The sequence below is a fragment of the Akebia trifoliata genome, chromosome 1, assembly GCF_017979445.1.
Source record: "Akebia trifoliata isolate Shusen 1 chromosome 1, ASM1797944v1, whole genome shotgun sequence".
Classification (NCBI taxonomy): domain Eukaryota; kingdom Viridiplantae; phylum Streptophyta; class Magnoliopsida; order Ranunculales; family Lardizabalaceae; genus Akebia; species Akebia trifoliata.
In genome coordinates this window covers 10868977-10881055 of record NC_141375.1, presented here as the reverse complement: position 1 = coordinate 10881055, position 12079 = coordinate 10868977, and the positions used below count along the sequence as shown (strand labels likewise).

Here is a 12079-nt window from a genome sequence, read left to right as displayed (position 1 = left end):
AATTCTATAGCGGCATTCTTCTCAGAGTTACAAAGCTAAAAATTGAATGAAAAGGTAGATTTTTTTTTATGTTCTTGTTAGAACTTGGACTACAAACAATGCATAGTCTTTATTTATTTATTTATCGTGAGAAATTATGATCTTGCAAGGAAACTATTGGTCATTTGTCCCAATCTGAACTCTTGAATTCTTTAGAAGACCACTTCTTGAGAGGAGCGGCTCTTTTGAAGCAATTTTTGGTCAGTAGTACATGGGCTGTAGCACATTTTAGAGATGCCAATGTGTTTCAAACTGATGAGATACTCCCTTGACCTATGTCTTCTCTGAGAGACTAATTTAAATGAGTTAAATGCCCCTCATCTTCAATGATTTTGCAGGAGATTTCCTGGTGACTATCAAGTAGTAATAAATTTTTACACTTGCGAAGCATTCGCACTGTGAAACGCAAATAATTACATTATCTTAAATATGATGCTGAATCTTTGAGTTTCATTTTCCATGGTATTCTGAAAGGAAGAATCTGATTTTATATATATATATATATTGATGAGATTCATTCTCATTCATCAGAAATGGAGGGCTATGATCTAAATACTTCTTATTAAAGCTATTAAAATCAAAAGTGGAGTATGGAGACAATAAGCTGAAGTGTGAGATTAATTGTGATTGTAGTAAATACTTCACTTTGTATGAACAAGGGAGCTCAATTTTTTTTTTTTTTTTTTCAAATCTTGTATTTTCTATATGGTTAAATTATAGATGAAGTTTTGAAATTCTGACATGTACTTAGTGAAATATATGCTCATGTACATTCCAATTGAATTATTTACAAAATGATCCATACTACTAGCCAAACCAATTTGAGTTTCAACGGATCTAAGTTTATGTGATGAAACAACAGAAAAAGACACCAATATTTGCTCCTTTTTTTAAGCTTACCATCGTTGAAGTATGAATCGTTTAAGATGACCAGATCAATAATGGAGCATCTATATCATTAATTGCTCTGTTTTGGGAGTGGTATCTCTTGTGGGGTTTAAATCATTATGAGCGATTTGAAAGCCAATTTGTACTTAGTAGAGGATTTATTGACTGAACCATTGCCAAGTCATCTCTCTTTTGAAACAACAAAGAGTGAATCCTTATGATCAATTCATGGGATTGAAGAATGCTTGTGTATGGTCATGCTTGCGTACAAGTCCCAAGACCAAGAATTAGAAACCACTCAATAAGTTTATATCTCACCGTAGAAATCATCTTCACCAAAAATCAACCCATTCCAAAACTTCTAACTCATGTGTTTGAAAAATGTTTTGCCAAAAAGTTGGCCCTTGAACGTGACCCATACATACATATATATATACAAGTCCTAAGACCAAGAATTAGAAACCACTCTATAAGTTTATATCAGCTGAAATCTATATTTATATATATATATATATATATATGAAGGTACACTAGTTTAGAATAAATCCCGTGTGAACATATGAAACAATATTTGAAATGGAATAACAAATCAAAACATTTACTACTCTGAGATCTCGAGCTGATCAACCCAATTACTTGATCGTCTTAAATTTACAGAACTCAAGTCAGCTGGTTCTAAATGCTAGCTTCCAACCTAAACTAAATTTCTTCATGAATCTCTTCCTTGTGTGCATGGAAATTGGGCGCCGTTCGAAGAAATCCCTGACAGCAATATCAAGATCATCGACTGAATATTTGATATACTTCTTTGGGTGATTCCTACTCTCTATATGACCCTTTAACTGACCTAGAAAAGATCGATAAGCTAGAATCAGCTGCTCTGATAAAAATATCCGAAGTTCCTCTCGAAGCTGAGGATCTGGTACTGTCCATGTCGCCTGAACCTTATGTACTTCTTCAAACATTGAATTAAAAGTCTTGAATCTCTCCTTTAACGAAGACTTTGAAACCCAAAATGAGGAGCTCCCTCCCACATGTTGTTCTTCATTTCTTAAGCAATATAAAATTTTGGCCCATGTTGATCTTTCATAGTTCATCGCCTCTTGCCTGAATTTCAACGTTAGATTTCTCATGAGGTAGTCATCTCCGATCATCTCGCGGAGCTCAGGAGATCTGTTAACCTTCATAACAATGTAGTGTAGATTGTTCATGAGGAAAATGTGAGATAAAGAAGCATCTTTGTAGTACTTACACATGTCCTCTAACTTGAATTCTAGGATTTGAATGATCAAAAGTAGATGGAGGGCCAATGGAGATTGATTCTCCGGTTCATGAAAATCGATATATGGGGCTGTTTGATCACCAGATAATAGTGATTCCATTGATGGCTTCGACACAATCAATTCCATCATGGTCTGTCTGTAACCAGATATCAATATGAAAATGTATCTCATCACATGCCTTGTCAAGGTGTGAATTTTCCCTCCAAGTACTGGAACTTCTGTAGACTCACTCTGCAAAGTATTCTCGAATTCTGACAGAATCCCTCTCGCAACCTCACCGAGCCTTAGTAGCATATCAACAGCCTTAGCTCGAACAGACACCACCTTCCACTTGACTAGTACATCCACCTTAGAGAGGTCAGATACTGCTTCGTAAAGATCTAGTAACTTGAAGAGCTTCTTGGGGGATTGCCAAGTCATAAATATCGCCTCAGGGAAATCGAAGAGCTGGATCATGGAAGCTTCAATGATTTTCATGAAGCAAGTATCATTGGCGATGGTGCCAAGACAATCACCTTCAAAGATTTGATCACAAAGCCACTTCTCTCTTTCAAAGAGAATCCAAACATGTACTTTTGCCGCTTCTATCCATTGTCCGATCTTCTTTTTTAATGCATCCCATTCTAATATTTGAACATCACCTATGCTAAGCTTATCGATCCCAAGGCGGTTGAAACTAGCATTGAAGATAGGTTTACGAACACTCACATATACTTGTATACACTCATGTAGATATCCAGCAGTAATCATCCTTCGAGAAATACTACGGAGGAGATCATAGATCGCTTCCAAAGGGATACTACCCGAAACTTCATCTTCTAGGTAGCCTTCTTCGATGAATTGAGAGCCAGCAGTTTTGAAATCAGCACTACTTTCAGTTACAGAACTCATCGTGGGATTTGAATAAGAATTCAGATCAATGTCGGTTTCAATTGAATTCGTGTGAGTGATCAGTATCTTGTGAAATTCATTTTGGAGCCAAGTAATGTCGATTAGCATCTCAGCTTGTTGTCGATGATGAGCATCAAATATTGTACATTCTCTTGCTTCGTCCCATCTTAAGATTAGCTTCTCAGCTGCTTCAAATTCTATGGCGGCATTCTTCTCCGGGCATTCCATTGGCAGGAAAGAAGGCTTCTCAGAGCTGTAGAGCAAAGAATTCTGGATTTGTTGTTGTTTTACTTTGTTATTATAAGAATTCAAGACTTGCAACTTGCAAGGCAGCTGCGGTATGAATCTGAATTCTAAAAGTCTTTTGTAATGAGAGATAGAGATGATTTACTAAGTCAATTTAAATTTTGACCCATGTTTTTAAAAACATAAACAAACCGAAATCAGATCGATAAGTATAAGCGCGTCGAAGTCGGTTTCAATTATTGGATTGGTGAGAGTAATGATCATCGTGAGTATGTTATCAAATTCATCTTTGATCCGATCCACAGCGATCTTATTAGTGATACTGTGGAGTCCCATCTTAAGATCATTAATTAGCTTCCCATCCTATGGTGGTGGTATTCTTCTCCACGGATTTCATTGATTCTGCTCAAGAAAAAAAATGTAGAAAACTATATATTTTGTCATTTGTGAGAAATTCTAGTCTTGCAAGCGGCTGGGGGTGAATAATTTGTGAAATCTGAAATAAATATTAATTCTTCTGAAGAAGTCTTTTTGATGACTTTGACTTTTGTGACCTCTTGAGAGTTGGCATTGTATTTTTTAGGTCATGGTTTCACACTCCATCATACTTCCTACAATCCAAGCGATTTAATTAACAAAAAAATAAAATACATTAAATGGTAATGGCATTGAAATTGCAGAAAAAGAAAAACAAAAACATTTTGATTTCCAAACAAAATGGTAGTCTTTGGAAGGTCAGGACAAGTTACAACTCAATATAACATCTAATTTTCCCTTTTAACATTTTTTTTTTAGGAACCGAGGTATTAGGGCCTCTTAGAGCACCGGACTAATCCTCGGGGTATGTGTAATCCCCTTCCACAACTTGCACCAAGTAATTTTCGGGATAAATCCCTGAGAGTGGCCTCTAAGGGAAGATGCATACTCAAGATCTCCACTTCTTGACGTGTGGTTCATTTGCTAAATTTTCACCATGTATCACAATGTTAGTTTTTGTGGCTGTTCAATGAACAGCTTAACACCTAATTCCATTAACAGTAAATTCCTTGATGCTCGAAGAACTCGGATTGAGAGGTCTCGGTGAAGTCTATGTCAATTCCCACCATCGCCAAATTACTGACCTCATTAAAAATGGCCTTATATATAAAATATTTGGTGTTGCTTCTTTTCTCAAGTTGATGTATTGGTGTTACCCAATTCTTGACGTTCTTGTCTAGAAGTTGTATATGAAGTATGTTGGGGCATTCGAAAGTAAGTAATATAGTGCTTATTTCCAAGGTAAGAAAGCAGATTTCTAGTCTCCATTTATGGAATCAAGATTATTAAAGTTTCAGCTTGTTAAGTCGGCAAGATTTGTGAGTGTTGATACCACAACTTGGATTCAAAAACCACCTTCACTGACTATTTTCTGATCACTAACTCGCATGTCTATCAATAATAATAATATTATTATTATTATAATAATCTTATCATTTGACATTGCACGACAAGCATCTTACCCGCACCTCATGTTGCACAATTCCTCCAAAAAAGTGAAGCACCCATGTCAAGCCTGTTGGAATCTAACCTTCCAAAGGAATCCGTGTGACGTCTTTTGGTGCCGGACAATTAAATTATCAAAAATATACAGAAAATTTTATTAATTTAACTTTTCATGGCATGCCAAAAAGAAGAATCCGATTTACTTGTACAAATCATAGAGGTTGTCATTCATCGGACATGAAGGACCATTATCTCATATACTTTAAATATAAAAAGCTTGTGATTCATGGAGACAATGGGGTTTAGTGAGAGGTTGAGGTTGTAGCAAACCAAATGATGAATTTTTGTAATTCGAGTTGTACTTAGCCGAATATGTTAAATTACACTTAATGACGGATACACATGCCTTTCAATTGAACATCTATCACTTTCATTGCTCTGTTTTGAGAAACAATTCTGTTTTCTATCGTCTACAATGAGCAGCGCTGATACATTACATTCGAGTGGGCCAAGGTCTCAACTTCATCTCCAACTCCACTAATTGAGAGCCATAGCATCCCTTGTGATATATTTCATTCCAAGTGTGGATTGGGACAATGAAACAAAGCAGATAAAAAGGGTTGGAGTCTACATGGCTAACCAAGTTTCCCTCGAGTTCGTGGAGACATATTGAACTCGATCTTACACTTACCCATAGTTTGAGATGTTCAAAACTCAGAAGTTCATGCCAGCTCAAACCTTGCAGAATGATTTGTTAGTAAATCAGTTCAAGCTTTCCATGACTATAAAACTTAGAAATCAAAAAGTCTTGATTTCAAGGACTCTATACGTCTGAAGAAATATGCAAAAAAAATTACACTATACTATTTAACAGAATACAAATCCAAGTTGCTTAGAAATCTGCTAAATTTAGTTAGGAAAATTGCTTATAGATATATCTATACACTAGTTTAGAACATATCATGTATGAACAAATCCAAAAAAGTAATATTAAATTGAATAAAAATAAAACACTCTGCTTACTGAATGGAAGTATTTGGGAGCAATGAACCTTGGTGTGTGCATCGTCACATCAAGGAGATTAGAGATGTTGAAGCTCAATTTTCTGAAATCTCATATGTCTTGTATTTAGAGAAACTAATAGGTCGGCCGATTTTCTCTAGTGAATATGCTTAGTGGTGTAGGTGAGATCGAGCTAAATTCAAGTTCCCTCCCAAGTGAATTGATTGACATTGTTAGGGAGGATGGAAGTGACCGCCCCTAGTGTGGTGTAGTAACATGCTAGAATCAAGGGATAATGCTCATAGGGAGTTACATCCCTAAAAACCTATAACAAGGGAATAATAGTAAATTAGGAGGTAGAGAACCTAAAACCAAATCGTTAGTGTACATCAAATGACTCGGGTGTCAAAGTATTTTGCAAGTATGTGTTAGAATAGTCCCACATCACTTGGGTACTCTTGGGATGTGCAAGGCATAAAGCGGGGTTTCCTTCCAAGCCAGTTTTCAAAGATGAGTTAGGCCCATGGGCTTTAACATGGTATCAAAGTTGGTGTACCTCAGGGATGGGACAGGTTAGTATCTCTAGCCCTGCATTGAGGGGGAGAGTCGAGTATCTCCAACCCTAACGCTAAGGGGGAGTTTTAGAATAGTGTCACATCTCCTGGGTACTCTTGGGATGTGCAATGTATAAAGCGGGAGCAACCCTATCCTTACAAGCCGATTTTCAAGGATGAGTTAGGCCCACGAGCTTTAACAGTATGCACCCTTGAATTCAGAGAACACAAATGAAGATCAATGTAAATCTAATTTTTTTATCGTATATCTCACTCAGAGATGATGGGAAAGTAACAAGTGCAATGGACTCGGGAAGTGAGTAGTCATCATATTTGTAGCACCCCAAATTCTAACACAAATCCCCATGATCCCAGTTAAAATCCAAGGCACTAAAACAACATTCCCACAATGATAATAACAATAAATAAACAATATGGTGATATTTTATAATATTGCAACGGAAAGATTGAATGAATCTGAAATTTAAATGTACTAATATCCACAAAATAACTGGAAAGTAAACTAGAACTCAAAGAAAAAAATCTATCAAAAATAAAAGTTGGCAAAACCTCACACTAACATCAAACCTACTCTCAAAACAAATAAAACATAAGGTATCCTAATATCTAAACTGAAATTGAATTAATAAAAATAGTTCCAATTCTTGCCTAGAAGTGGACTCTGATCAGAGTTGATAATATGTTGGAAGCTCCTCTAACTGCTCCTCGACTAGGGGAAGATCTGCAATTAAAATGATAGGGTGAGTAATGGGGAAGTTACCCAATAAGAAGCTATTATCTCAAAATTAATAGTCACCTAACATGGGGGGGGAAATCATGCTAATACATTTAAAAACATATGCAAGTTTTCAAATAACTGAAATAGTAAAGTAATCATAATCATGCTGGAAGATAACTGAAGTAAATATACATAGTTTTCAAAGTAATCTCAACATAAACAAATAAGCATAATAAATAGGTTTAAATACAAGCAGTGCTAGTGTTTCTATTAAGTGTTTTGATTAACATGACTAGATACCTCCCAATCAAGTTCCGAATATGTTCCAGACTTCACCGATGTGGAACCCCATTATTAGTTTCGGATTTTTGGTCGGTTATTGCACTTACTACGATCGAGTAATCATTTATTCGGCTCAGGTCCTTTCACGAAATGTCAATACATTTGACTACTCTAGATTGTTAATGATCATTGACAAGTCATCTTCATATAAACTTATCAGGCTAACATATAGTTCTCAAAGATTTCTCTACACTTTTCACAAAGTACCTTTACATCACATAGTTCATCGTTAAAGATAGAACGGATTCTTATAGATCTCAGTTGTGATGCTACTAACCTATGCATTTCATACTACATAGGAGTTTACCATCGCAATTGTCCATCGTAGGATAGTATGTCACTCCAAAAATGACATGACAAACTATCCCTTCTCACAGACTGTTAACAGATCTCAAAATATCTACATATATATATATATATATATATATATATATATATATATATATATATATATATATATATATATAGGGTCCCGTTCAACAACAAACATTTTGGCAAACATTTTGGCAAAACATTTTTCAAAACATGGGTTAGAGGTTTTGGAATGGGCTGATTTTTGGTGAGGATGATCTCTACGGTGAGGAGATCATCCTCACCAAAAATCAGCCAATTCCAAAACTTCTAGCCCCATGTTTACAAGTTGAAAAATCGTGGACCGTCCATTTTTTGTAAACCATTTTTGATGTGGTTCGAAGTTTTGGAATGGGCTGATTTTTGGTGATGATGATCTCCTCACCGTAGAGATCATCCTCACCAAAAATCAGCCCATTCTAAAACCTCTAACCCATGTTTTGAAAAATGTTTTGCCAAAATGTTTGTTGCTGAACATTTCCCATATATATATATTACTATTATTTTCTTCAAAATAAAATATAAATTAACATTACAAGTGTATGGAATTGATATTCAATTTTCTACCATGCAACAACCTAACCCGTAAAAATAAACAACAGTACACATCGTCTCGGGATAACAAAAAGTAAAATTCAACCTAGATACCAAGTCGCCAACACACACACACACACAATGAGAGCTCATATTCTCTTTCACAAGGCATCACATCCATAAAGTAATCCCTCAAACTGGACAATGATTCAAACTCTTGCTTCAAAAAAAATTTTTGAAATTTCAATCAAAACCTTTTATAAGCCTTTAACGAGTTGAAAACGAAGCCTTAAACAAATTTAAATGGTAATAATCATCTGTTAAACCTATTTTGAAGCAAATTACCAAAATCAGTCAAAATCCGAAATAATTTTTGGGGCGAAAATCTTTTATGTTGGTGGCACTGATGGGTCTATCTATGGCATCAACAAAACCTTTTCCAGAAACGAAGGTTTCAAAAAACCCGCAATTTTTCTCTGAAATTCTAGGTTCAATTTTCTTTTACTCAAATAAAAATAATTCTTTTTAATGGGGTTTTATTCTAAAATCATCACAGTAAAATCGGTCATGATTTTCAGAAAATAATATATTCCCTACTTTAGTTTGACACTAAAAGAACGCAAAAATATGCGTTGATTCCAAATTTTTCCTATCCGAAGTGATTGGAAGTTCTAAATTTACGATTCTTCTCGAAACTCTCAACAAGTCAAACAATCTCTTCTCTTACGACGAACCCTAATGAATCCTCTAGGCGATTGAAAGCGAGTCAAAAGGTGGAACGAGGCTAGGGTTTCATTTTAGAGATAAGAGAGCATATGAAATAAAAATCTATAAATTTTACTTAAGTTTATTATTTATAGAGCTAAAAGGACATAACGGTCATTTGTCAGTCTATGTTAAGAAAGTCTATATCCCGTGTTCTGATTTTCGCAAATCTATAGTCTATCTTGGTTAATTTTTCTATGCGGATCTAATGGTGTGATTGAAATTATCGAATTCCAACTTTAAAAAAAATTATATTGATTGACTTAGGAATTATCTCGAGATGCATCTTAAAAATTTCAGGGCATTACAATATTTCTTGTGTATGTGAAGTAGATGGGGATCTTAAAGAAAATCCTAGAGTCCATGTAGACAACAGGTTTGGCATCAATAGAGTGCCATTAATACCTCGATGCAGAAATCACTTTGCCAATGAATACATGACTAATCACCATAATGACTCAACTCGTACTCATTGGCGTGTGACTTTCGACATACAACACAATTCTCATCTAAAAATGGACCCATTCATTGAAGGTTGTGCCATCGACTTACCATCAAGTATTCAAATTTTAATCTAAGGTAAGTCCAATGGAGATTCCAGGAGTTGCAATGCAAATAATTTGCATTGCAAAAACTTTGCATAGACCACCTAAATTCCTAAGAAATTCCACTAAATGATTTGCATTACAAAAATTGCCACTATCCATTTGCGGACAGTATTCAACTCCAATCCCGCACATTCTTTTGTCTCTTTTTCAACGGCTCCAAGCAATTTGAAATTTTTTTCTTGATCTAGCCTAATTAAATAATTAATTAGGGCACACGTTAAGATGCATTAAATACACCTTGAAAATAAGCATTTGAGGGTATTTTGATAAAAACAAATTGAGGGCAGTTTTAGTACGAAAATCAATTCTCAAGATATATTTAATTCACTTTAACATGTACCCTGAACTCGAGCGTTCGTGGATTAATACTCATCAACTCGGAAAAATTGAAAAGCTGGATTGTGTGACCATTGAAGGTTTCCATGAAGATTTGATGATTGAGTTGCTTCTCTCTTGGTAAGAGAATTCGAATGCATACTTTTGCCGCTTGTATCCACCTTCAGATATTTGGTTCTAATGCATTCCATTATAGTCCTTGAACATCACATATGTTGAGCTTCTTGATCCAAAGGTGGCGGAAAATAGCAGCAATGGCAGGTTTACGAATTATTTTAGATCATGGTCCTTCATGTGTGACGAATAGGAACTTCATCGACTAGTGCAACAAGTTCTTTTTGACATGCCATGGAAAAAGGAAAATTCGTAGATTTTGCTGTATATAATGCAATTATTTTGACACCAAAAGGCTTCATCCAGATTCTTTTGAAAGTTTAGACGTTTACTTCAACATGCTCAACATAGGTACTTCACTTTTCAGAGGGATCATGCAACATGAGTTGCAAGAAAGATGCCTATCATGAAATGTTGTACAAGAAGATGATTTTTTTTTTTTTTTAATATATATTTGTTAGGTAAGCGAGTTAGTGGTCGGTAATTAATTGATGAACGTAGGTTTTGAACCCAAGTCGTGACATCAACTCTCACAAACCTTGACAAGTTAGCAACTTGGCACCTTCAAACGATAAGGTGATCAATACATTTGAAAATGTAACCTATCTTGATTCAAGATCTTCAAATGGAACAAGGGAGGCTTTATATTAAGGATAACATTTCGGAAATCCTCTTCCTCACCTTCGAAAGCACTACTATTTTTTTTTTTTTTTTTAAACTTTCAAAGGCCCCAATGTATGGAAAAAGTAAGCCTACTTGATAAATTACAATAAGACTACTCGATGAGCACATTAAAAAAAAACTGCCAGCTACAACACACGTCCAAAACAGAACTGGGTAAATGCCCTTACAACACCAACTTGAACAAAGAAAGAACACCAAATATTGTTGATGAAAAAGAAAGTGGACTCTGGTCTCATACTTTCCTCTTCTAGTTATGGATGAATTGTGTGACAAAAGCCTTTTCTACCATGGCAAAACTAGCCATGAATGGATCCCAACTACAAGTACTGGAACCAATAATTCACCCATTCTTTTGTGTTGATGGAAAAAACTTGCACACCAATGCATGGTCGTGCAACTAGAGGATCGGATTGGGGTGGTCACAATAGTGAAGGGTGTGCCTCAGTTGAATCTTTCATACCATCAAAAGAGTCAAACTTTGAATGATGAATATCCTTGGAGGCTTTGCATGCAAAATTTCATTTAAGAAAGGTGAATCCCTAAAAGCTCCTTGATGACCGAATAGTATCCACACAAAGAAAGTGACAGAACAAAAGAGTTGACTTCAAAAATGAGCTCACACAAATTGATAGAATTATGTTTAATTAGATAGCCTTCTTTAAATGTAACACATTCGTAGAGTCTTTTGCTTGCAAGCACAGTAAACTAAAAATACAAGTTTCACAAAAACCATAATCATTTCAGAATATGGAGAGGCTGGCACTAAGAAAAGCTAGCAACTTCTATCTCTGAAACAAAAGGCTAAACTCGTCTTACACCAATTGATCTAATCTAACCCAACCTAACTATGTATTATGGACTTAAATCAAAAGGACAAAAATGAGGATGGTGAATTTACTCCGGTTATTATGGACTTAAATCAAAATGACAAAAAATGAGGATTATTCCGGCGTTTGCCTCTTTGTTCAAAAGACAAAATAGGCGTGGGTGGCCTGTAGTGGTTCTTACAATGTTCGTTCAATCCAGCAGCATTCTTATTTTTCTTAACTTAAGGAGAGGGAGGAGACAGACTTGGGACCTATGAACGGAACAACACAACAAACATGATTCAATTCAGAAGAATGAACGGGAGGCGTCGGAGGAAGGACTGACGAACTACTTACTTGTGTTTGGTTAACTACTTGACTGACTTGGGGTTCTTTCTCGTAAGTGGTACACCTA

At 35.5% G+C, this 12079-nt stretch overlaps 1 protein-coding gene across 1 annotated transcript; it reads right to left on the bottom strand.

Annotated features, from left to right (window-relative positions):
• Positions 1-1592: 1592 nt before the first annotated feature.
• Positions 1593-3329, bottom strand: LOC147410686 (exocyst complex component EXO70A1-like). Its single transcript, XM_086419093.1, has one exon. It carries the CDS (start codon positions 3327-3329, stop codon positions 1593-1595), a length of 1737 nt encoding a protein of 578 aa, XP_086275219.1.
• Positions 3330-12079: the final 8750 nt, after the last annotated feature.

Bases quoted from the DNA above. Each gene is read 5' to 3' on its own strand.
- LOC147410686 (XM_086419093.1), bottom strand. From the start codon at position 3,329: ATGGAATGCCCGGAGAAGAATGCCGCCATAGAATTTGAAGCAGCTGAG.